Source organism: Fukomys damarensis, unplaced genomic scaffold (assembly GCF_012274545.1).
Source record: "Fukomys damarensis isolate Sample0158 unplaced genomic scaffold, DMR_v1.0_HiC HiC_scaffold_16, whole genome shotgun sequence".
NCBI lineage: Eukaryota > Metazoa > Chordata > Mammalia > Rodentia > Bathyergidae > Fukomys > Fukomys damarensis.
Window position 1 is genome coordinate 1,926,012 of NW_022900928.1, and position 27,858 is coordinate 1,953,869.

Consider the following 27,858-nt stretch of genomic DNA (forward strand, 5'->3'; position numbering starts at 1 on the left):
CTTGAGTGAGGAAGCGTGCCTATGAGTATATTCCATAGGGGCTGTTTTGTGACTATTTCATATCTTAACACAAATCTGGAGGTAGCTCAGCTTTCAGGACTCAGCACAGCGATCAAATGCAGTAGAGGCCATTCCTATGCTGCTCGACTAGCTTTGCACAGGGGCTGAAATCTGCTCCAGTGTAACCATTCATGAAACTAATTCCAGCCCACCATCTGATGACTGTTACTACAGGGCTCTCGGAGCGGGTGCACACCCAGCACCCCAATATACCAATAATGCATCCACCCAAGACCAGCATTACTGCAAGTAACGGTGACGGTGATCACAATATGGGGCGATGACAATGACAAGGGCTCCTGCAGCACTGTCTTTCTGTGCCAGTCTATGTTACGTGACACAATGTCCTCCAGCACTGTGCCATCAGAGAGGATAGGATTTGCTTCTTTTGGCAAGAGTAAATAGCATTCAGCTGTGTGCGTGCCGTTTTATTTACTGGTCTGTTGTGAACACTTAGGCTGATTATGTATCTTGGCTATTATGAGTAACACTGTGATGAACGGCGTCCCTCTGAGACAGTCATCTGATCTCCTGTAGATATGTACCAAGACGTGGGGCTGTGGCAAACAGCAGATTTATTTTTACATTTTGAGGAACCTCCATACTGTTTTCCACAACAGTCATACTATTTATAACTCCCACCATCAGAGTACGGGGGTCCTTTTCTCTCCAACACTTATCTTTTGTCTTTTTGACAATAGCCATTCTGACAGGTGTAAGATGATCTCATTGTGATTTTAATTCACATTTCCCAGATGATTAATGGTGCTCGGCATTCTTTCACAGACATGTTGTCCAGTTGTTTGTCTTCTTTTGAGAAATGTCTGCTAGGTCCTTTGCTCATTTGTTAACTAGGCTGTTATCTTGCCATCGACTTGTTTGGCCCCTTATATATTTGGGGTGTTGAGCTCTTCTCAAAATGACTTCCCCCCATCCCGAGATGGTCTCTCCATTGTGCTTCTTCCTCTGCTGGGCAGAACAGGGCATTCTCTTGGAGAGAGCAAAACAAAGACACAGAGCCAGTACATCTTGAGCGCTTCTTTAATATCTACACAAGGAAATGCAATCACCGACAATGCTCAGAACTCAAGGCAGTAAGATCAATCTCTTCAACTAATGAAGAGGTCTGGGAAAATAACAGCCTTGACAAAATGGTGGGGGGAATCCTTTTACTTAGGTGTATCAATTGTTAACATTAACATTGGGATTAAATCATCAAAGATTTAAATTATTTACATGTTTGGATACTAAAATTCTAAGCACTATTAACCTCCACACATTTCTTTCCATTAATATTTATAATAGTGTGGTGGTGGATACCTATAATCCCAGAATTCAGGAGGCTGAGGCAGGTGGACTGCCACAAGTTCAAGATCAGCCTGAAGGACACAGTGAGTCTAAGGCCATCCTGAATTACATAGCAAGACTCTCTCTAAAAAAAAAAAAAATAATGTATTTTGCTGAAATAAATCTATTTTCGTCTGAAATGCTGGACTTGTTATTGGCGTTTTTTCATTTTGAGGATGTTTATTTCTCTATGTATTCATTAGTCTAGTCACAGAAGTTGTATGAAGGGAACCCAGTTACAGATAGGACCCAGGGCTCTTTATTAATGTGTCCAAACATTTAACACCGCTTAGGTCAATGCAAGTATGTTTTTTAAAAATCTGCTCCAAAGGCAGCATGTTTTCAATCATGTACACTATATTTTCCCTGATTTATAATTTTTGAGAATTTTTCTACTAAAATGATCTACCTTGAGATGCTGCAATCTGTCAAGCTATCGAAGTATAAGGAATATAAAAATAATTAATAGAACTCTATCTTTTACCTTTAAAATTTCAAACACTCATCTTTAGTTAAGAAATGTAAAAAATAAGGGGATTTAACTCAGTGGCACTGTGCCTGTTTCGCAAATACAAGGTCCTGAGTTTGATTCCGGGGCCAAAAAAAAAAAAAAAAGTGAAAAAGCTTAGGAAACAGGAGACGATATTTTGAGAAGATAAACTAAAATTAAAATTATATTTGTCAATAAGGAGGGCAAGAAGGGCTGAAGAGAGGGGAGGGGAATGGGAAAAAATAAGAAGATATGTATCATGTACAGGTACAAATTCCATACGATGAATGTGATCACACTGTATATCTGAATTGTAGCAATACATTTAATTAAAAATAAAAAAGACAAAGACAATGAACTAGAAATTCGGCAGGAAATTTGATTTGAGCTTAATATCTTATAGTTCACTGTAACATGGTAACTGGCTTAGGATAATCAGGGCAAAATATTTTGCAATGTGTTTTAAATATATTCTCTGACAAAATAAAGGATTATTACTTCTTGTTACACCCTTTTGAAAGCTCCATAAATATACATGTTATTGAGGATAATTCTGAATCTGTAAAATACAATGACTTTATAGTATTCTCTAACAGAAAAAATGTGATATAGTCTAAAAATGTACTAAAAACATATTTCTATGGTAGCAGCACATTAGCTTGTTCTAAACTGCATGATTCTCAGAATCCAGAAAATATAAGAAGAAATGTGTGTATAGGGTATAAGTACTTTTACTTGGAGTGAAAAATCTTCATTGACTATAATGTCTTCAGTAGAAAAGTAAAATATTAAAAGTAACATAATATTCTGATTATTTTATAGTATCAAATATGTACTCTGCTGATTTCCTAGGGATGCCCTAATATATTACATGGATTTGAAGAACAACAACAACAAAAAAATTATATTAGCAGGGTTGGTGCTGTGTATCTGTAATTCCAGCATGCTGGGAGGCTGAGTCAGAAAGATCAGTAGTTTGAGTCCAGTTTGAGCAAGAGCTTGCCCCCCTCAAAGGTTCTGGGTTCAATCCCCAGTATTACCAATAAATAAAAAATAATAAATAAAATAAAGAATATATGAAATTAAAATAATTCATGAATAAGAAAACTTTATACACAGGCTCTTGGGTAATTTCTTTTAACAAGACCACAGCACATACTTTGTTCAACGGAGAGTGTCCAGTATATTCTAAATACTCAAAAACTCTGGCATCACAGTCACACATGTGCTAAGCACGCTAACCTGTGCCTCAGTCTGCTGCCCTTTACTGCTGCCGTCTCTGTGGTGGGAAAATGAAGACTCTTTAGAGGAACAGTCATCTGTCCACGGCCGTGTCACCCCAACTGGGTGACAGACACAGTGGCACTGAAAACTCAAAGTTTCTGGAACTCCACACTCCTGCTCTTCCGCCCACACTCAGGCCCACTTCCGGGAAGAGGCTATGGCTGCGCTCACTGTGCGCGGTGTGAGGGACCTCGGGTTGCACTGGGGAAGCCTTGGCCAGGGCCTCAGCTGCCCTGTACCTTGCAGGGTGACCCAGGAGGAAACCCCAGCACTGACAGAACACACTCACCGATCCCAGGTGGCGCCTTCGCTGTGATGGGGTCCAAGTTACCCGTGTGCCTCAGCCACAGCCAAGAGGGGCCCTGAGGTAGATGCTTTAATTTTGTGTCGGGGTCCTCAGAATTTTCCCATTTGTAAAATCGAGTCAACTAGATAATATCCTGGCATCCTGACTTTAAAATTACGATGTTAAAGAATCATTCCTTCATTGAAAACATGTGTTGTCGGCTTTTAAAAATAAGAGCTTCTGGTTACTTAAAGATTTATAATTTAACTACTTGATAGAAGCAATTAGGAAGAAAATGGAAACAGAAAGAGAAGCTGTTATTCCTAATTAGGACTAACTTAAAGACAAGCCTTGTTGACAATGCTGAAAACCAGTGAGAACACACAAGCTGTACCACGCACACACGTGTCAGGTTCCCATGGACGCACACGTAGCGCGCACACCTGGCTCACCTGGCTTGGCAGGCGGGGCCCCTTCGCCACACCACCGGAGGACAGTGGCTGAGCTCAAGCCGCATTAGCATATCATTTGCATGTGACAGCCGAGATGCGAAGTCTATTCACAAGTAATTTTCAAGTGAAAAACTTCATTACTGTTACCCTGAAGGCTGTCATTTATTGATTTTTTCATTTCTGATGCTTTCACCTAACCGAGCCGGAGCTGTCTTCACCATGGAAACAACCAAGGGAAGAGCACAGAGGACAGAAGATACGTGAGCTAAGCCACCTAATGTGCGGGGAGATTCCAGGAGGAAGTGAGGGTCCCTTATGACAGAAACTCAGCTGGACCTCACTGGACGTCCGCAGGGTAGCTAGGGATCCCACAGAGCCTCCTGCCGCCCCTCCCGCTCCCTGCTGCCCCCGCAGTCCCTTGCTTCTCCTCCCGCGATCCCGCCTCAACTCCACCAGGGACTTTGTCCAGACTCCCTTCTCTTCTTCACCTTCAGCCTTGGGGCCTTCCCCTGAGGAAGACACCGCCGCCTGCGGTCTGTCTGCTTTTCCCCCCAAATTCAGACCTGACCCAGTGGAGGACAGGAGCAGAGCTGGTGCTTCAGGAGGTCACAGGTGGAGCAGGGCTCCTCCACAGGGGAACAGGGCCCTCGGGACAGAAGCCCTGAGAGAGACGCGGCCCTTCTTCCCCAAAAGCTGACAGTCGTAGCCCCCTGACTGTGGACTTCCATGCTTCCAGAACCTCCCGGAACACACTTCGCCACCGAGGGGACCCAGTGTATGGTGTCTCTGTCAGCCTCCCACCCACATCCGCGCGGGCTCCTGCCATGCTGTGACTGCACACAGACTCCACCCAGGGCCTACTCAGCCATCCTCCTCTCCCACGTCATTAACGTTGCCCTCGCACGGGATGCTTCCAACAAGTGTACTGTTACTTCTCTTGCAAAACATGAAAACACTTCCTGTCCTACTTCCTCTATCAGCCATTGCTCTATTTTCCTACACCAATACTCACTGAGTTTTCTAGTCTCCGGTGTCCTCAATCACAAGTTTTCACAATAAACTCATTCTAATGAGACATTCACTGCCATCAGCCCATGAAGATTGCTTTTTGCTACAGTAACCTATGATCTCAACCAGCTAAATTCAGCAAGTCTTTTCTTGGGAACAATTTAAAGGTATAACTCAGATACCATACAAAGCATCCAATAAAAGTTAATAGTTCCGTGTGGTTTTCCACATAATGACAGAGTTAAGCAACTATTACCACAATTTTAGATATTTTCACCCCTTCAAAAAAAATCTCATATACTCGTTGTCATCATCTTTCTCCAATTCTCCTTGGAGCACAGCTAATCTACTTCCTGTCCCTGTACTTCATCTGTTCTGGACACTTCTTATAAATGAAATTATACGCTTAAGCCTTCTTGTTTATCTTTCATGGTTTCAATGATTGGACTCTCCCAAACTCATGTTGAAATTTAGTTCGCATTATAGAAGTATTAAGAAGTGTGTTGGCAGTGGTTCACGGTGCAATCTTGGACACAGAGGCTGGGCCCCTACCAAACCTGCCCCACCTTGGATCTTGGACTCCCAGCCTCCAGAACCATCAGAAACGAAGTTTTATTACTTATAAATAATAAGGCTATGGCATTTGTTACAGCCACACAAAACAGACTAAGACAACTGGCTTCACTCATTAACTGTAATGTCTTAAGGGCTGATCTATGTTGTATAATAATTCAGTTCTTCGTTCCCTTAAATAGAGGAATAAAAGTCTACTGTGTGGATATATAGTATTGTGTTTATCCATTCATTAGTTCATTGACACTTGGGTTGAACACTGCTGCTATGAGAATTTTTGTGGGGGGTTTTGTATGGATGTATTTTCAGTTCTTTTGGGCAAATACTGAGGAGTGGAACTGCTGGCTTAAATGGCAACTCTGCATTCAACTTTTGAGGAAATGATGGTTAACTCTGAAAACAGAGCACTATCTCACATGCTCATCACAGTGTGAGCGGGTTCTGATTTATCCACATCCTTGTCAACTGTGCCATGACTTTTTACTGACAGATTAATTGAGTCTGACCTTTAATTCCAGCTCTCCCACAGGAGGTAGAATGGTATCTTGTGTTTTTGCTTTATATTTTATCTTTGTCATTTTACTTTGAGTATTCCTTGCCTGTGTGTTCTGGGATTATCTTTTGTTGTGAACAATGTTTCTATAAACATGGGTATGTAAGTATCTCATCAAGATCTGCTGTTCAATTCTTTTGGATATTTATGCAGAAGTCAAATTGCTGGATCAATGGTAAGTCTATTTTTAATTTTGAGAATTTCCACATAGATGGCCACAGCAGACACGCCATTTTACAATTTCAGTAATAGTATACAAGGGTTCTGTTTTCTCCACATACTCACCAAAACATGCACTTAGGGGGGTGTGTGTGTGTGTGCATTGCTGCTGGTTTTCGATAGGTGCCAACTCATGGTTCTGACTTGCATTTTCCTAGTGACTAGTACCGCTGAACATTGTTTCACATGTTCCTTGGCCGTTTTACATTACTTCAGGAAGAATATTCAAGGACTTTGGCTATTTTTATCTGATTTTTTTGCTATTGAGCTGCAGTTCTTTATATTTTGGAGAATGCTAATCTCTTATTAGAAGAAGGTTTGTACATCTTCCATGACTCAGACAGAGTGCCATTTTCACTCTGATGATCATGTCCCTGAACAAGCAGCAGGTTTCAAGTTCAATGGAGTTGTTTGTCCATTTTTGCCCTTATTTATCTATGCTTTTGGTGTCATACCCAAGCAATTACTGCAAAGTCTAATGTCATAAAACTTTTCTTCCGGATCTTCTTCCAGAATTTTTATAGTTTAGGTTCTTATGTTTAGGTCTTTAATGTATTTTGAGTTAATTTTTCCATGTGGTATAAGCTAATAACCAATCTTCATTCTTCTGCACATGGATGTCCAGTTTTCCCACCCCTACTAGCTGAAAACAATGTTTTCCCTTGAGTGGTGCTGGTACTTTACTGAAGATTATCTGACCATACACACGAGTGATTATTTCTAGTTTCTCTAATCCACTTCACTGACTTGTCTGTCTGTCCTTAAGCCACACATTTTTTTTTTTTTTTTTTTTTTTTTGGTACTGCGGATCGAACTCTGGTCCTTGCGCTTGCAAGGCAGGCCACCGAACCGCTGAGCTAAATCCCCGGCCCAAGTCACACATTTTTATTTTGTGCCATACCGTTTTAATCGCTGTAATTGTGTAATTAATATACTTGTGAAATCAGGAAGCATCCAGACCTCCATCTTGTTTTTAGGACTGTTTTGGTTATTCAGGGTTCCTTGAGATCTAGTCCCTGTGTGACTTTAAATCAATTAGTTAAATCTGTTCTGTCCATATCCTCCTCTTTAAACTGGACACAATATTACTAACTTCAGGGGATTCTTAAAAGAACAAAATGAAATAACAAGTACGAAGTGCTAAGAACAGGACCCGGCAAAATCAGTTCTCGATAATATTAGCTATTATCAGCCAGTGGGACCAACATAATATGTCAAAGCTCCAGTTGGAGGGTGGACTGGGAGAAGAAAGGATGGGGATGGTACAGTGTTATTACCTGGGACTACAGGCAAAATCTGTTTCCAAGTCCTTCAATTCCCTTCCACAAGGGAGCTAAATTGTGTAGGAGGGCCAAGGGATATGGCGGCTGCTCTCAGTGGCTTCTATCCGGGAGACCTGACCTTCAAATGTGCTTTTCTCACAAAAAAGAATGGAACAGGAAGGAGAGAGATGACTGTTCCAGATGGGAAATAGTTCTCAGAGTAATTATGTTTTCCCAAGATCGCTTTACTGATTTATCTGTTAATAAAAAATGAATTTCAGTCTGGGGATGTAGCTCAATGATGCCACGCCAAGGTCCTGAGTTTGATCCCTGGATCAAAAAAAAAAACCAAAAAACAAAAAACCCAAAAAAACAAAAAAACAAAACAAAACACTTCAACATATAAACAGAGATGAGGACAGTGACTGTGGCCAAAATTCATTAAGTCTTACTATGCCTGCCATTGTGTGCTAAGTGCTACATTTTCATTTTAACACTTCATAACCCTCTGAAGTAGTTTCTATTATTATCATCCTAGTTTTACAGCCATAAAAACAAAGAACAAGAGACAAGTGAAGTAACTTGTACAAAGTTATATAGCTAGTAAGTGAAACAGCCAGAACTCAAACTCAGACTACCTAAATAAAAAACCCTTATATTAGACAAGTGAGATGGCTTACACCCAAATCCCAGCACTCTGGGAGGCTGGGGCAGGAGGCCTGCAAGCTGAAGCCCAGCTTGGGCTACTTGGTGACTTACTGAGTACCTGTCTCAAAATTTTAAAAAGAGAGACACAGAGACAGAGACAAAGAGAGAAAGATCTGAAAATGTAGAGCAAAGGCTTTGGATTCAATTCCTAGCGTCATATATGCAATCAAACAAACAAAGAATCATCACCTGCAAGGGAGATAAATCTTTTGCAAAAAGGAAGAGCAGAAAATGAAAAGGTTGGAGGGAGAAGAGAGGAAGTAAAAAAATTAAGATACATGTTACATGTATGTACCAAGTCCCCACGATGAATGTCATCATTATGTACTACAAGCCCGTAATAATAAAATTTTTAAAATCATAAAAAATTACCCACAATGCAAACACTGAGACATAATTACTAGTAATTCTCCTGACAGACCATTTTCCGCAATTTATATTTTTTAGTATATGTTATATGCTGGTTTGTAATTTTTTGAATAAATCTTTCATTTTGGGTATAAGCTAGTGCATTGTCTGCATGCACCATAATTTATTCAATTGGTCCATAGTGAGAAATGTTATTTCTGGATTTTTCAATACAACACACAGTTACGATGGTCATTCGTATGCCTATGTCTCTACTAACTTGTGCTGACTTCTTCATGATAAATTCCTAGAAATGGCAGGACGGCAAGATGAGGTATCCTCTCGCTTTTCATACATTCTTGGTGTTAACAACTTACATTTTCCCATAATTAACATGAATGACTTTTCTCTGTCATTTCCAGCACAGGGGATTATTATCTGAAATATCTGATGATATCAAATCCTCTGCTAACAGTGATAGCTGGATTTCTTCCCTCCTAAAATTCACATCCTTTTTATTTCTTTCTCTTGCCTGACTGTTCTGGCTAAAGTTTTGAGCATTATATTGAGCAGGACAGCTGAGAATCGACTTGTTCCTGTTTTTAGAGTGACTGCTTCCAATATTTCTCCATTTACTATGATGTTGGCTGTAGGTTTGTCATAGCTTTAATTAGATTAAGATACCTATTTTCATCAGGATTTTTGTCACAAATGGGTGTTGGATTTTGTCAAAGGCTTTTTCTACATTATTTAGGTCTTGTGACTTTTATCTTTAGTTCTGTTTATGTGATATATTATATTTCCTGGTTTACTTATGTTGCGCCATCCTTGCTTCCTTGAGATGAGGCTGCCGCGGCTGTGATACATGATCTTTTTATGATCTGTTACATTCTCTTTGCCAGTGCAGTATCTTGCTGAGGATTTTTGCATCTATGTTCATTAAGGATAATGGCCTATGGTTTTCTAAGAAACAATTCTAATAAATCCTTGTCCAGTTTTTGTACCTGGGTCATGCTGGCTTCAAGGAATGAGTTTAACAGTTCCTTACTTTTCAGTTAACATGCAAGAGTTGGAGAAATATTGGTGTTAATTCTTCTCTGAAGTTCTGGTAAAACTCAGCAGTGAATCCATTCAGTCCTTGGGTTTTCTTAGTTGGTAATTTTGGGTTTTAAAAAAAATTAACAGCCTTGATTCCTTTGCCTGTTACCGGATTATTTAGGGATTTTATAACTTCTTGGTTCAACTTGGGTAAGGTATTTGTAGCTAGGAATTTATTCCTTTCTTAGAGATTTTTCCAATTTACTGGAATACAAATTTTTAAAAGTTTTGTACAGTGCTTTAGATTCCAGCAGTGTCTGTTGTGATTTTACCTTTTTCATTCTAATTGCACTAATACGGATCTTTTCTTTCATTCTTCTGATAAATCTGGCTGAGGGTTTGTCAATCTTATTTATCCTTTCAAGGAAACCGCTCTTTCATTCACGAATTCATTGTCATTCTTTTCAACTTAATTTTAAGGATTTCTGCTCTTACTGTAATTTCTCTCCGACAAGTTTGGGATTTGGATTGCTTTTATTTTTCTAGTACTTTATAGGTGCAAAATGACATTTCTTTGCACTGACATTTTCTTGATGTAATAGTGACAGCGGTGGCTAGCTCTGTGCCATGTTTTGAGAACATACTTTTAATACAGTCCAATCTGTCAACTGCTTTTGTTACCTATGTGTTTGTGACTTGTTAAGAGCAGCCCACCCCTGCTTTGGCACCAGGGATCAAACTCAGGACCTTTGCAAGGTAGGCAGTGCCACTGAGCTAAATCCCCAGCCCTCTTTTGTGGCTTGTGTTCAAAATTTATTGAGAGATGATTTCCTGACCTGCACTGTTCTTAGCACAATAGTTATTGTATTCAGTTCTTGCAAGAATTGATAACTTTTGCCCATTTTGTAGTCCTCAGCTTTTTTGTTTCAAAAAAGTCTTAAATTACCGAAATATATCATCGCTTACAATTTTTTAAATTTTGAAACAAAAAGGAAACTTTCTTGTTTGACTTGACAGAAAGTTGCTGACATGGTGACATCACTTCTAAATGTTTAGGGTGTGATTACTACAAATAACATCCTCCTCTAAAAGAACAATACAGCCAGCTCATGTGACAGTGATACAGGTGGGAAGCCAATGCTGTCACCTGACCCTTAGGCTCCTGTCTGGTTCTGCCCCTTGTCCCATGACAGCAGATGTGGCAAAGGGGCTTGGGGCAGGGTCGCACGCTTTGTGCTGCTGCCCTGTCTTCCCTACGATGCCTTAGGGTTGGGTTCCTTGACTGTGAAGATCTTGATACTTTTGCACCTGTGTTTGACTTAAAATACAGCTATGTTGTTTCTCAAGCTTAGATCTGGGCAGGGAGGGGAAGGACAGGGAAAAACGATTAAGAAGTGATATGTATACATAACAGTTCCCCCAGATGAAAGTAATTATGTACTACAAACAGATACTAATAACAAAAGAAACTTAAAAAAATTTAAATTTTGAATTTTTAGTAGAAATATACAAGTGACACTGATTTTCTTCTTAAGTCACATTACCAGTGCTCCGTGGCTTTGATTTGCATCACTATTGGTGATATTAATCTGATCCAGGTAATATCTGCCAGCTTCTCGCTACAGAACCATTCTTTTTCCTTTTGTAGTTAATAAATATTTAGTATGGAGGGATTTTGAGGCTATCTGAGTATCTTGTTCCTCAACACATTTTCAGATTATTTCACGTTATTCGTTTATTTATATTAGTGTGGACTGTGGTTTCCTAGATCACTAACTGGGATACAGCACTTAACTCATTTCATCCCGATTTGGCCAGTGGGGGAACTTCTGAGCAGCTTCTGTACCCTTTAAGCACATGAAAACATAGAAGATATCCTAGTCGTATCCTTCTCTTTTCTTTGACTCAACCATTTCTCTAATATGAGTCTGGGGTCCTCTGAATGGAGAACGGTGTTTAGATTTGGGTTTCTTATCTATCTATACATTGGGCTGGGGATTTGGCTGAGTGGTTCTGCCGCTTGCCTCATTGCCTCGTAAGCACAAGGTCGGAGTTCGATCCCTGATACCAAACAAACAGACAGACAAAAAGAAAATTAGATTCATACAGGGCTACTTCTTCATTCCAACTATTTAAGCCAACCCTTCATATTTTGTTCCATTACTTTTGTAATTTCACTCACTATAACCGAATCTTCGGGTCTCCAGAAACGTAACTTAAGTGAAATATGAGGTATGAATTTCACTATAATATCCCCAAATGATTACATCCATTACTTTGAAATTCTTCCCTTCATTATAAAAGTCACACTCATTTACCAGAAACCTGTGAGTCTCTCAGATCACAAAGGGGCTGTGACTTGCAGCCTGCCATGCGCGGGTCTGACTTCTCGTGCCTGGTTTACAGTCCTAGTGGAGACGCCTCATCCTCACCCAGCACGACGTCCCTCAGTAGCTCGCTCTGTTCACCGGCTTCCTCTGCTGAGACCAGCCAGGCTCCTCCCAGGTCGCGGTCCTTTCCCAGTCTTCCTACACATCCACGGCAGTCGCCTTCTGTTCCTTCTCTTCCACCCACAGGTTACTGTTGATCAATCTGTTTGTTATCCCTAACACTGTAATCCCTGTTGCTCTTTTTTTTTTTTTCAGCTTTGAGTTTATTGGTACATTTTAGGGACACAGTACAGTCACATCCATTGTTGGGATCTTGTACCTCTACATGGCAAGTCTTGGTTCTCATTTTTCCCCTTGTCCTTGCCCTCCCTTCACCCCCTCCTCCCCTCCCCATCTACAAACACTTTATTTCCATCTTTTCATTATCTCACATTTTTTTCTTTTCCCTTATTACCCTTCCCCTACCCATCCCACCTTCCCTACACCTTTAGCTCCTTTCTTCCCATTTCTAAACGTCAGTCATCTTATTAGGATCTTCTGTATTATTGCAGATTATTCACACAAGGGAAACTATTCAGAATTTACACATTGTGTGACTTATTTATTTCACTTAGGAGTATATCTTCAATATGTATCCATTTTCCTATGAATGAATCTATTTTCTCGTTCTTTATGGCTGAGTAGTATTCCGTTTTATAGAAAAACCACATCTTCTTTATCCAATTTCCAACGGATGGGCAAATGGGCTGTTTCCAAGATTTAGCTATTACAAACTGTGCCGCTATAAACATGGGTGCGCATATTTCTCTGTGATAGGATTCTTTTAGTTCTTTTGGAAAGATACCCAGCAGAGGGATGGCTGGGTGAAATGGAACCTCCCCTGCTGCTCTTTTAACTTCTATTGACTCCAGCTGGCAGCATGTCAACCCTACTTATACCCAAGGATGCTGGCCCAGATGCAAGACAGACGCGCAACCCGACAGACCGGTACTACCGCAGGCTGTGGTACTTCCCCACTGGGCCCACACCACATGGGCTCCGTGGGTGACGGAGCCTGGGATCCACTGAGGGTCAGGCTGTACTTCAGGGATGGCCACCTGCTCATCCACACCGTCATCTATTCCCTCACTATTCAGTTCTTCCCATTCACCTACTACCAAACAGAAAAAGCATCTTCACTTACTGCCCACTCCTTCCAGGTATGGCTCTTCCGCTTTCCCTCCAAGTCCAAGTTTCCCAAGACGATCCCATCCCTGCCGCTTCTCTGAGCGCACCCTTCCCAGACTCCGTCCCACACTCAGAGCCTCTCAGGTCTGGAAAACATGAGCTTTGTCTTTTCACAGCCTACCTGCTGCCCTGTCAAGAATACTGCTTTGACTGGTGCTCTTTCCATGATCGCTTTTCTTCAGAAAGGCCTTGCTCGAAACCATCAAACCGTCCTCACTCTCTGCCTTACGATTAAATATCCCGTAGAAAATATACCAGGAAAATGTTCTCTACAATTCTTAACTGCATATCTAGCCACGTGTTATTAAAAAACTGTGTGATTTCTCCTTGATCTAAGCTCTACGTTGGAAGGGCAGCCCAGTAACACAACAAATGCAGGCTGCTGGAAGGTGCTCAGTTTCACAGGGGGTGTTAATATTCAGAGAAGAGGTTCGGTAAATACTGCTGGATATGTGCTTGGGTTTACTCCAGTGAACAGCACCGGCTCAGTTCTCCTACAGGCACCTGGAAAACATCCTCAATATTCCCTGACCCCTTTCCCCAACCCGAGAACCAGGAGTTCAGAGAGATAAAAAAGACTCCACTCAGATTAGGGAGAGTCAAGGCCTCGGGCCACTGGGAATCCCAGGTAGAATGCAAGTTTGTTAGTCCAGGGTGGGAGTCCTGAGAAGGTGTAAGCCAGCATCTGAGAGGGCTGCTTTCGGTTGTAAAACGGGAGTCTCCAAGAAGACAGGCATCAGTTACCTACCGATACGTAAGTCAAAGTAAAACAAAATGAAACAATTACAGTGCCTCAGTTGCACAGTCACATTTCCAGTAGGCACTAGCAGCACGTGGCTAGTAGCTATTCTTTTCCAGCACAGATTAGAACATTTCCACCATGCAGGAAGTTCTACGGCACAGTGCTGTGTGGAAAGGTTCATTAGGGTTGTTTAGGGGAAAACTTGGAGACAACAAAGAGCAAGACCAATAGCTCAGGAGTGCTGCGGTAGAGTGGCATGTTAGAAGTGAATGACATCCACATATATTCTGAAAATACAGCACATAAAACTTGATGATAGATTAAATATAAAGAGAGAGGGGTCAGGGATTAAAGATTACTTAACACAAGGAAGAATGGAAAGTTGGAAGGACATCCATAAACATGAGAGAAGCCGGGCGTGGTGGCGCACACCTATAATCCCAGCACTCTGGAGGCTGAGGCAGGAGGATCGCTGTGAGTTTGAGACCAGCCTGGGTTACAAAGTGAGTTCCAGGTCAGTCTCAACTACATATGAGACCCTGTCTGAAAAAAAACAAAAAACCAAAACAAAGACATAAACATGAGAGAGAGATGCCTATGAAGAAGATATGAGTATTCAGGATGGTGGTTATGGTGGGAGATAACAGACCAATCACTTCAGCATGCGCACATGAACTGAGAAGTAGGATGAGCCACCAAGTGGAACTCTAAACCCTTAGATCTTAGTCACTTTCCTGTCCCTGGGACAAAATACCTGAGAACCACAACTTTAAGGAGGGGAGGTTTATTTGGCTCACAGTTTCCAGGGGTTCAGTCCATGGCCGTCTAGCTCCATGGCAGAAACAGCAGAGTGGAAAGGCCTGGTGGAGGGCATCTACTCATCCATGGCAGCCGGGAGGCAGAAAGAGAAGGGAGGAGCCCAGGACAAAAACACACCCTTCTACCTCACATCTCCCATGATGCCTTCAGCTAGGTCCCACTCTTAACAACTGTGAACTCATCTAATCCCAATCTATCCACCAATTAGTACAGCTCCCTATGATCAATCACCATCCAACAGCCCCATCTCTGAACACAAGACAATGTAGATGTGGGACCATAAAACCCCTTAAAGAAGAAAAGGAGGGAAACAGAAAGGTAAACATATAAGCATGTAATTTCTCTTCCTAGGTCAAAACAAAGTTCAGGATACAGCTCTGTCTCTAAATTTTCAGGCATTTTTACTTTAATTACACTACCAGCAGCTAAGCAGTTACATAAGAATCGCTATTTACAATTACACCACATCTTTCCGTCAGTTCTGAGCTCAGTGTTAACATATCACTGACTGCATGTTTTTAATAACATAATTTATATTCCTATTACGACATGACTTTGGTTGCAAACTTTAGTCTTGTTAAATTTTGCTCTATGATTCCTTCTTGTAAGAATGAATTTCCTATTTCTGACTTCTAAGTGTACTGTTTCTCTGTTTCTCAGTCTCAGAGAGTTGAGCAGTTTTTCTGAAGTACCATACACTCCTCCATGGCCCAAGTCCAGTTGCTGGTTTTCCCCTGAATCTCAGGGCCAAGCACGAGGCTGAGATTATGAGTGATGCTCTGTGTGGTACAGAATGCATGAATTCACCAAATACAGACACCTGCATCCTAGAGTCAAGCACTAGTACATGAAGAAAGTGAAACACTTTTCCTCAAGGACTTCCAGTGCTCAAGGGAAAGCAAGCGTGTAGATGAGGAAAATAATTACAGTAGAATGTGATTAGTTTTCTGACAGAAGCTGAGGACAAGTCCGCAGGAGTGCATGGGAAGCACACCTGTACTTTGTCTAGGAAAATGTGACCGAGGCTTGTGGAGGCCCCAAGTCAGCTGGTAAGGAAACTTGGCAGGAAAAGGCAAACAGAATGGCTTCTAAAACCTTCAGTATTATTTCCATCCTCTTTCTGTTGATCTTGTCCTGTAAATTCCCCTAGGAAGATAACTGATTTTCTCAGAATTCAGCTCATTCCATTTAGTCAGTACAAAACTTAGCCATCATAAAGAATTACTGAATGCATTCTATATGCCATCAACTCTATGCAAACTTGAAATTCAAGATCTAAAGGACAATAGCTAAAATAGAACATTTTACAATGTAACAAATATTAGCTGAACAGAAATACTTCATTATGGCTGGCTGGGTCCCTCTGAAGTTCCAGTGCTGCCAGAGTGACAGTGTGAAGAGGTGGGGCCTTTTGGAGGTAATTAAGCCATCAGGATTTCTCCCTCCTAAATAGGATTACGCTCTGATAAAAGAGGATTTATACAGCACTTGGCTACTTTGCTCCTCCACCCTCCGCCATGCAAGAACACGGCATTTTTCTGCACAGCCCACAGGGACCAGCTGTTGCTTTGGAAGTGGAGGGCAGCACTCCTCAGACCACAGAACCTTCCATCCCTGGACCTTGGACTTTCTGGCCTCCAGAACTGTAAGAAGACACCTTTCTGTTCTTTATAAACTACCCAATCTCAGGTGTTTTGCTACAGCAATACAAGCAGACCGAGAAGGCTGCCATCACAGCAGATACAGCCAGGGTGCTGAATCATCAGGAGTTAAACCATCTTGTGGCTCTGGGCCCTGGACACCCAAGGAAGGCACGGTGGAAGCAGGGCCGGGCTGAGAAGCCACAGGTCACCTGCTCTCCAGTAAGGACATCAACCTGTGCGACCTCACCACCCTGTCTACCCACAGCCAGGAGGGCCCTCTCTGATGCATCAGCCAGGCAGGACTGCACCGGGAGCCGGGAGCCGGCAATGGTCATGCAGGGGTCCCCAAATGTCGGCAGGTTTATTTGTCACTGGAAAGCTGAACCAAGGCTGAAGCAGGCAGCAACTTTCCAGTGAGGAAACTGAGTGCTCGCAGACTCTCCTCTCAGCAAATGTTAGGGCAAAACAGAGCAAAATCAGAAACTCTCAAGACTGCAAGATTATTCTCAAAAATAGGCTTTCTCAGCCATTATTTTGCAACCTGGGTTATTCAGTTTTGACAATGAAATATCAGAACTGCCCAAATAATATTATGTATTGTGAAATATATCAAGCTTTTATGCTTAGGCTTAAATTTGAAAATTTAAGCTATATGTTTGAACATTTTACCAAGGCAAATCTACCAATAATTCAAAATTAATTACTGCAAATTTAACATGACCTTTAGTTTTACTTGCTGAAAAAATATCTTTACATGTTTTCAATAGCGCCTTTTGAAATTATGAAATTATATATATTTATTTTCACATATGATAGTGGGACACAGCCATATATGCTAGCCTTAATTATAGGAAATATAGACAACTGCAAGGCTTAGCTTTATTGTTTTATAAATGAACTAGTAAAGTTCATTTTAGTGAAATGAGCACATGCTTTTCATAAATTAAAATAAATCTCACATGGTAAAGTACCCATTTTCAAAATTAATTTAATTACATGTTTAAAGTTTAATTATATTTAATTAAGCATTTAAGTTTAATATGAAATAAATGAATTATCAGTTAACTAGTAGGAAATGAAATACTGCCTTGATAATTAAAATCTATAAATTTTCCTATTCTGTACAAAACTGCTACTTCTCAAAACACACTCAGAAATTATGTATTGTAAAGACTACTGAACTCCATGTTCCCAGCTCCCCACGGCACAGTTCTGGTGTGGACTGGACGACCGTCCACAGACTCTTGGGTGGATGGAGGTGACCTAGGCAGAGGTTCTAGACCCTTGGGTTTGCTAACAGCTTCGTTACTTACGGATTACGACATGGACCTGGGAGCGTTACTGAGTGTTCTGACCCCAGGTTTCCAGCCAGATGAGCTAATGCTACTCCTCCGGAGGGTGTGGGAGAACTGAATATGCCATGGTGGGAGGCCTGAACAGTACCCTACTGGCAATAGGTGTTTGAATACAGTTAATTTCTTCCTTTGCTTAACTGTTGAATGCTGGAATAAAACCTTGTACTTTTTTGGCATAAAGTTTCAGCCCCAAAATACACTTCCTAAATCACAGAAGTAGCCCTCTATTTGCGTCAGTCCCCTTGCATCACCCCCAGCACGTGCTGCACCTTCTGCTCTCCTGTGGTGCCAGGGTCTGAACGCCGGCCTCACCCCCACCGGCAAGCCTCCACCACCTGTGTCCACGTTCCCCTCCAGAAGCAGGGTGAAAAGTTCTGCGCACAGCACTGAGTCACGTCTGGTATCTACCAGCTACGATCTAAGAAATGATGGAAAAGTTCTTTGGATGTATTTCCCATGCCTGAATGTAAGTTTGGCCCACTCTGCGGCAAAAGTTAGGCACTAGCATAGTCAGTGCAATTATTTAAAGTTAACAAAAATTATCGATGTGGGTAGTGTAGGCAGAATTTCCCCTTTCCCTCAGCCCCCAATTTTTCACATAAGGATATTTATTTCCACTGAATTTAAGAAATCTTCTCAAGATTAACAGTAGGATGAACTTAGTATCTGCACACAGATTTTTCATTCTTCCCACAGTGCTCCTTTCTCCACAACACAAAAGGTAAACGTGAAAGACACCCACAGCTTCTCAGGCTGTGAAGCTAAGAGACAGAACTAATCTGCCAGCCTAATCCTGGTTCTGTGACTTCATAGTTGAACCTCAGATAAATCACTGTGAATCAATGGTTCCGGAAACGAGGCAACCACACTTCCACAGGGTGGACACAGGGCTCTGTGGGTCGGCCAGTTCGGGTGTGGAGCTGATGGCAATCACGAACAGTGGGAGCGACTCTCACTCACTACCATAACACCTAGTGTCACCTACGCTCAGTGCCTGCACATACACAGGTCAGCCCCATACTGAAGTGAAGGAAATGTTTATTTCCGCACTAAATTCCCAGGTATCATTTCTGGAAAGGAAACCACGGGTGTTTAATTCTCAGTTCACATCTTCCTGTGCACTAAATCTTTATTTAATAATTCATTTCATATTGAAAGTAATAGTTCTGTAGTGCTAAAGTTAACCAAGGCTACAAGCCTATCCCTTTGTTTACTGTAATAAGAACTGAAATTAAATATTAACACTTTAGAAATTACTCATTATCAAGTCCCGCAATTTTCAGCATTCTATCTTACTGAACTTATTAGCAGCATAGGTGGATTGGGTTGTTTTAACGTTTAAACTCTTCCTTGTAAAATCCACACTCCAAATTCTCTCTTCACCTAACACTTTTATTTATAGCACAACTACATAGTCTTGGGAAAGTACCTATTTACTTACTTTCTGAAAGTGTACCTGCCCAAGACACTGAGCAAGGAGTAATACTCCGTATCATTTTTCCATGTTATTATCAATAAGTATTTATTAATAAGTATTTGTAGGTTGAAAGATGCTGACTTAGAACTTTTTAAAAAAATAAATAAAAAGAGATCATAAATTCAAGCAATAGCCAATCTACCAATACAGAACCAGAATGAGAAGAACAAGAAAGAGGAGGAGGAGGAGATGACAATACCTAAAGAATTATTATGAAACATATGTAGAATTACAATTACATACTACAGATATGAGATTTACTATTAGGATTTGTAAGCTTATATATGCATTCTTTCAAAACTTGTGTTAAAAAATGTATTCTGTTGACCAGAATTCACATTCAAACTGGAATCTGCTTTTATATGGGCCGTTAACTTACCAGGGTTCTATGCTGCCAGGCGAAGACAGTTTTTCTGGAAGAAAGAACCCATGCCATTTTGCAGTCTCAAGCAGCTCCTGTGGGATCTTTTGGGATGTGTCATAATAATGACCAAATCTTGAAGATGACACTGGTCCAACCTGCTAAAACAACCCATCCTGGTTATTTAAAAAATTATTTTTTAATTACAATTGCATCATCCAATATCCAGCAAAACAATAATGTACTTGATGTTGTTTAATATATAAATGTATCTTTATTGCCAAATTTAATAAGCATTCAGACTTTTTACTATACTGTGTATCTTACATTAAAGAATAACTTAAGAATAATTTAAAAATAATAATATGTAATTTTTATTCAATGTGTAAGATTTCAAGTTTTAATGAAAAATTAAATAGGCAATTGCTAGGAACCAAATGAAAACTAGTCAAAATTAATTTACTGGTGAGAAGGCCCCCCCAAAACCAGGTATTTAAATATACTGAACTAAGTATAATTTTAAAAATGAAATGCTCACAAGATAAAGCACATGTATGTCCAGTATTTCTTACAGGTTTTCAAACTAATCTTAGGGCAAAAGAGACATGATGTTACTCTGGCAAGAACAGGGCATGGGACGGAGAAGAGGACATTTTCCAGGTGTGCCAAGTCGGCACTTGGCACAACCGCTAGTTCGCTGACAATTTGTGCTGGGTATTCCCTATCAATAACTTCTCCAGCAAACTGTCTTCTTCCAAGAAACTAGTAACTACTGACAACATATTTATACAGGTTGTAAAATCTACTAATTATTGCATTGCTTTGAATGGGTTCTGGTCTGAGTTTTCATTCAGCACATCAGAAAAAAATACACACATATGTTTACACACACAACACACACAAACACACACATACCTATCTGAATGTTAACAAATTCCACCCGACAATAGCTTCTAGTACAAGCTCTGCTCTAACCTTATATAATTTCCATGTCAAATGCTACAAAACAGGCAAATTTAAGAACATTCAACAAAACTAAATAATCTCTTCAGAAACATAAGAACTATATAGGTGGGTTCTCATCTTACATCTTACTAAATGACAATTTTTTAATTTAGCTAAAAATGCAAATTTGCTTGATATCAGATATTTGCATTTAACATTTCAAAAGCTTATATTTGTAAATTAAACAACTATACCCATCCAATTATATAATAATATGGGATAAAACATTTCTAACAGAAGCATTTTTCTCAGATTCAGTCTGTGGGTTTGACACTTATTTTCCTAATAAAATAACTATTCATCTCTCCATGAAGTAATACTTATTTTCATTAATGCAAGACACCTAGAGATCTATCAGTTGGGTGCAATCTAATCTTTCCGATACAGTGTTACACACAGAATTACGGTTCCCAAAACATGATTTACCTATTTTGTATGAAAGTACTGACAGTATAAATTATATGCCATTAAAATATGTTTCTTATAAATAGGGTGTGAAGTTCTTAAATGTAGTTATTAGTCTAAAGCCAGGTCTTAGCATTAGTCCGAAACAAGGTCTGTTCTTTGGCCTATAATCTATTCTTTATCCGGATTATGGTTCAGAATGTTTTCACTGCAATCTCTGCCAGAACTCATCTTTTCATTGTGTAAGCCCAAGCCCCTCAACGTTTTAGAAAGGCCTTGACTAACTGAACTTTGATCTGATGTCTTCATTGAGAAAAACACCAGGTCGCCCATTTCAGATGCAAATCCCCCTGGGGCCCAATAGAATTTAGTAAAGACAGCAAAAAAAGAAGAAACCAGAAGTTTCCAGGATCCTCTTTGAGAACCCTGGGGCTCACTGGTGTCCCTAATCCAGGCAGCAGCATGGATTACGGTAGGTGATAACCTTTCCTGATTCAAAAGGATAAGCAGAGTGCCTACAAACTGGGTGGAGACTCGGCTTTGGCCATAATGAAACACCATGCAATAAAAGCCTGGTCTACGTCAGAACCCTCTGAAAGGGGCTCAGTGTAGCCCATTCCCAGGCCTGGCAGGGAAGCTTGCAAAAGCCTACCTGAATCAAACAAGCATGAATAATCTATTTTAGCAGACTGGCCATGGGGAGCAGGAAAGAAAGAGAGACTTTCCCCTTCTTTTAAGTTTGAGTTAATAAATTTACTAGTGGGCTGAAGGTTCTCGAAGCCCTGAGCACTCAGAGAAATATGCTAAATTGCCAAGAAGAGGAGTATGCTTTTTAAGTTGCCGTCTCTATTAATGTTTCTAATTACAATATTAACGTGATAGATGTCTCAGATTTGGGATGAATCAAGGCAGAAAATTCATTTCACGCTGTGACAGTTTACATATATGACACAAATAATTCATTAAAATGTAAAAATTAAATTGGGAGCTTTTCTCATTACAACTGTTATCAAATTATTTAGAAATTAAGTTTCAACATGATAGCTAAAAGTAGTCACAAGGTAGACATAAAACTTTTCTTTCTGAGTAAAGACTTTAATTTTTCAATTACAAAGAAAAACAAATATAGTCTTACAGAAAAAACAAGTTTGCAGATTTTCTTCTACCCAAGACACATAGAATTAACATATAACAGACATCAGAAATGTGGAACTCTTTTGAGGTCCAGAACTATAAAATAAACACTCAAATATTTCCTCTAAAAAAGACTGTTAAATGCTACAAATAATAATAATAATAATTAATAATAATAAATAAAATACTATGATCAACTTTCCAAAAATGTATGCATTGAAAATAGCAAACCATCAGCAATAACCAGATTACTCGGTCTGGTAAGAACAATATATGGGAACGCTATTCCACATCCATAAATTATCTTTTAACTTTGCCTCCTGTCAAGTAGTATAATGTAACCCTAAGTAAAAATTTACAGTGCTGAAAGAAAATGAACGCTGACAGAGGTACAGAAGGAAAATAGAGCAATAAAACGAGCCCCTGGGGGTTGGGCTGAAGTGGGACTTTCAGAAAAGAGCTGCACTCAAGTAAAGCACATAAAGAAGACATTTTTTTGCCACGTTCTCTCCTTGCCTGTCAGGATGGCACAGTGGTAAATAAATAAGCATCCAAAGAGCTGCTCCGCCACTGTTAAGTCTCAGCTCAGGCAGTGGGTAACGGCCTTCCATAAACGGGGAGGTGCTGTGCAAAGCTGTTACAACTGTGTGATGCGTCAGCAGAGGGCCTGAAGGTGCAGCCCTGCCTCTGTAATCAACTGTCTGTGCAACATGACATTGTTGGTCATTTACACATGCACACGCTGGTCACAAGACTGGGGGCTGAGCACTGAGACAAAAAGTCAAAGTGCAACAAGAATTTGATATAATGAAGACCCAAACTGCATGAAATCCAGAGCTGCAGTAGCCCCAGTGGCAGAGCTCCACAAAGCTGAAGAAAGTGAATTTCAGGATGCACGGTAGGCCGCCAATTTATGGCACGAGAAGGGAAGAGGGACTGTTGGTTAGACAGCAAGGAAGGGGCAGTCTACTTCGGACACAGTGAGGGAAGGAAGCTTTGTAAGAACACACGTACTCTGAACTAGATGAGTCATTGATTTATCTAACTATGCTGCTGATTTACGTGTGCACACTCTTACCCTTTTTACATCCCCCAAGTGGGAACAGGACTACGTTCTCAAACCTGATGACAATTTATATGAGAGGTCATTCCTACTACTCAACACATCTGGGCTGGGACTACTTAATTAATCTTTTTCTTTTTGGTACCAGGGATTGAACTCGGGTCCTTGTGCTTACGAGGCAGGCGCCAGAACCAATAAGCTAAATCCGCAGCCCTACTATTTGGTTAATCTTAAACTATAATCATGTTCACTGCATTTCATATCAAGTAAAATAATAAAAAAACCCAACTTTTTTCTTTTGTTTGGTTTAGTTACAAAGTGGAAGTAGCAGGGCTACTGGAGTTGCTCAATGGTTGAGCGTTTGACTAGCATGCACAAGGCCCTGAGTTTGATCCCCAGCACCACAAACTAAACCGGAAATTGCGAAAAGTTGTAAAGTCCATTAGGATGAGTGAGGACCAATGGCTACCAGTTTTGATAAATCATTGTTTATAAAATTAGTGTGAGGCTGAGGATGTAGCCGGTAGCTGAGCACCTGCTTAGCACACACAAACCCCTGGCTTGACCCTCAGCACTGCAAACAATAAAATAAAACCACCATAGAAGGCAAATACACATGCTGGAGACGTTTCAGAGAAAAGCAAAGAGCCAGAAGACGATTCTGGTCTCTGTAGAACTCACTTGTTGAAAAAATAAACTTTGACCATTAACTGTGAAGTCAAAATAAGCTGTTATTTTGTTTGTGGTATTTTTGTTTTTGTTTTTTGGTACCAGGGATCTATCTCAGGCCCTTGTCCTACCCTGCGGTATTTATTAATGCAACTGAACTCAGCCTAACCTTTACTTGCACATTGTACATCCATCCATTCATGCACCCAACAAGTGACCGCTGAGCACAGCAAACAGCCCAAATCTCCTTCTCCTCCGGAGCTCATATTCTAGTAGAAGAAAGATGACAAATGAGAAAATATATTATCTGCTAGCTTTAGTGATGACCAGTGGCCTGAAGAGAAATAAAGCAGGGCACGAGAGGACAGGAGAGCACAGGACATCGCTCCTGCTGCAAACCCCTGAAAAGATGGGACAATAAGTGGTTTGGAGATCACTGTAAAAAGAATGCAACTTTCACAACAGTCCAGCTTTAAACGTTGAAAAACGAACACTGAGGGTTATCTGCTCCTACCCAGCCTTGAAGTAGCTGACTCCATACATAAGTAATCAAGACACTGCAGGTGCACTGCATTCTCAAAGGCAGAATGGCATCAGCACTACTCACTGACAGTGCACCAGGATACAGTAATCCAAAACTGCAACTTAGAAAGAAACAAGGGAGTTTTAAGGAAACAAAGAATCTTTTTCCAAACTTCAGACAGATGTCACAGCAAGCAGTAAGAGGGAAGGCTTAAGGTTTTCCCTGAAGAAGGGTGACGACCACTTAAAGAGCCAGCTGGAGATGGGAGCAGAGAGAACAGATGCTGCAGAAACAAGTGCTGTCTAATCAAAGAATGGCACCGTCTACTAAGAGGTCAGACTGAAGCTGGAGTTCTTGTTCATTACTAGCATTTCACTCTCCACAGAAGAGTAAGCCAGGTAGCTTGAAAACTCTCCAGGTGACAGACACAATGTACCCTGCCGTTAGGGTTCTCAAGTGCTATTCCACATCTCCTGCCACTTTCATCTGTCATGCACCTCACGCTGCCCTCGCACACTGACTACCGCCCAGCTCTCAGTCTCATTCGAGCCAGCTATGCCTGCAACAACGCTGGACTTTTTCACAAACGTGCGCTATTCTACTGCTCAGACATGCCACGACTCACTGAACCAGAGCTGTGGACTGTGCACACTGGGGTTATTTCCCATCTAGTACTATTAAAAACATGCTACATGACTAGCTCACACATTTGCCACTTTATAGCTGAGTAATGCATTCATAATTTCAATCTCCAACAGGATCAAAGGATGCATGTCTGTGCACTTCTTTTTTTTTTTTTTGGTACCGGGGATTGAACTCGGGTCCTTGCGCTTGCAAGGCAGGCCACCAAACCGCTGAGCTAAATCCCTGGCCCTCTGTGCACTTCTGAAGGACATATTACCAAACTCGACCCCACAGCAGTGGGACCCGCTCACGCTTCCGCCAGCAGGCACTGGAGTGCCAGTCCCCTCCCCCAGCATTAGCACGCTGTTCTACCAGACACCTTTCATTTGCATTTCGCGTATTATAACTAAAATTGGGAATCTGTGTTATTTTTATGTTTAAAAGACACTTGAATTTTCTTTTCATATTTTTGCCCATTCTAAGAATTGCACTTTGGGCTTTTCCATGCTAATTTCTTAGTTCTTTGTACAAAAGAATGACTACTCCTTATTTTAGTATGTGAGTTGCAAATATTCTCTCTCCAGTCTGTAGTTGGTTTAGTCACACAAATCATATTATTCAAACAAGTCCCACATTTAAATTATGAAAATCTGCCATTGCTTAATATGCATGCTTTATAGTTAATGCTTAATCAATACTTGCCAACTGAATGAATAAATGCCTTTAACAGTCACTCAATATTTATTCATGATCTGGGTATTAGTATAGGTGCTAGAGAGACATGAGAAAATAAAACAAGTTCTCTGCCCTCACGAAGATCTCTGTCTGGTGGAGGAGAGAGCTGCACTAAGAATCAACTTGAAGTAACGTGAGAGCTTGAAAATTATCAAGTGCTATGGAAAATAAAAATGATTATGCAGATAATTCCCTATGGAAAAATGTCTGAGGTAGAAGCACTTGCACTCAGGGAAGGAAGACTTGGGGAGTGAGAAGTGAAAAGCACTTCCGGCAGAAATCCAAGCAGAGGGGATGGTCCACAATGGTCTGTGCACACAGGAAGCGCACGTCTCACTGCACCCCACCTCGCACGCCACGCAGGACAGGGCTGGACGCTGCCCCTGGGCCTGGCAGCAGCGTGGCTGGACCAACAGCCTGCCATCGTTCAGAAGGGGGAGTGCAAACACGAAAACAAAGGAGGCATCTGAGGTTAAAAGGCACTGCCAACCTTTTCTCGTCCTTGGGAAAGACCATGCAATGTCCATGTGGAAGACCAGAGAGGAGGAACAGGAGAACTATCTCTCACTTACTAGAATCTTCCTCTTTTCTAACAGCAAGATAAATTCTGGCAGACATTAAAGTGTCCTGAGAAGAGACTGAAGGGATCAACTGAAAGAGGGAGTTAGTTAAATGAACAGAGCTGTGCAGGAGACCAGCGTGAAACCTCACTGGCCAGATTATAAATATTACTGAATTGGCTAGTAAACGGGCTACTGATTAAACTGTGAATCTGTCCTGCGCCTATGCAACTTCAGCTGCCGTGTGGAAACAGAGCTCCATAAGGCAACGGTCACAGCTGAGATCTCAATGGTCAGTGATATTGTGGCGCCTCCGACGGCAGGACGCCGCCGCAGCGAGGATGTGACTCTCACACAGCCTTCACCCACATAAAACGCTATCCAAAGATAACACAGGTGGCTTCCTAACTAGGACCCGTCCTTCACAGGCATGCAGTTCCTCCCCTTTACGGGCCTGGCTGTCATCAGTCCTTAGTCCTGTTGCTTCCCACATCCGCCTTTATAGCCCCTGCTGTCCTGTGCATCCAATAAACAGTAGCTGGTCCAAGCCTCAGGGTCTGGATCATTGAGGAGCTTGGGCGATCTGGGCCCCCCAGTTAAGACTATCCTTCGTTCCTTATCGTCGCTGTACCCTCGGTCAGGTGGTCAGCAGCCCCGAAAGCTGGACAGAGTGGCACATGTCTACAATCCAGCTACTTGGAGGCTCGGGTGTGAGGATTACAAGCTTGATGTCAGCCTGGGGAATGCAGTAACATCATGTCTCAGACTCTGAAAAAAAATTAAAACGGGCTGGGAACGTAGCGCATGCCAGAGTGCTTGCCTAGTATGCGCAAGGCCCGGGCTCAGTCCCAAGGACAGTCCTGCCGAAGAGGAACGGCAACAGCAACTGGCAGACAGGGCCCTTGCAAGGAGCTTCTGTCAGTTCCTGACTGTACAGGACAGGCTTAACTGACACCTGCTGTGACGGCCAGACACCTCTCCTCACTTCCTGTCCCAGCTGATTCTTGACAGGTGAGATAACTGAGTTGGGTCATGGCTGAATATGCACGGGGATAAAAGCAGCAGTTCCACAGCCAACACATACACTGGATACTTGTAGGAGGCCACAATGGGTGAAGACGGCTTCATCAGCTCACTCACCGTTGCCAGCAAGTCTAGAATAAAGGGTTCTGTATGGAAATTGGGGAAGAGCGGAGTAGTCTATTTTGGTAAAATTTAAGGTTATTCTATTTGTAAGACATATGCCATCTCAAACACTCTAAATGAAATACCTAATTATTTAAATAAATAAATAAGTCCATCTGCACATTTTATACATAGTTTGTAGGGTGACTTGCCTCCATCTTGGGTAATAACTGGTACCGCCAAGCTATTTTCATCTTCACATCAGATTCTGGAGTTTTATGACATTCATCTTCATCAAATTCTTTCTTATAACTATCATCAAGTAACGGTGCAGGGAGTTCCTAAGAAAACAGCATAAAACATTACTGAGCAT

General features: G+C 41.2%; 1 protein-coding gene across 1 annotated transcript in view; it reads right to left on the reverse strand.

Annotated features, from left to right (window-relative positions):
- The window catches only part of Elp4 (elongator acetyltransferase complex subunit 4), a 154,149-nt gene that overhangs the window by 81,134 nt on the left and 45,157 nt on the right, over positions 1 to 27,858 (reverse strand). The window contains exons 4-5 of the mRNA XM_019209987.2: positions 27,698 to 27,826; positions 19,661 to 19,800 (exon numbers count right to left, since the gene is read on the reverse strand). Coding sequence (XP_019065532.1) covers positions 19,661 to 19,800; positions 27,698 to 27,826 — 269 coding nt within the window. The remainder of the gene's footprint in view (positions 1 to 19,660; positions 19,801 to 27,697; positions 27,827 to 27,858) is intronic.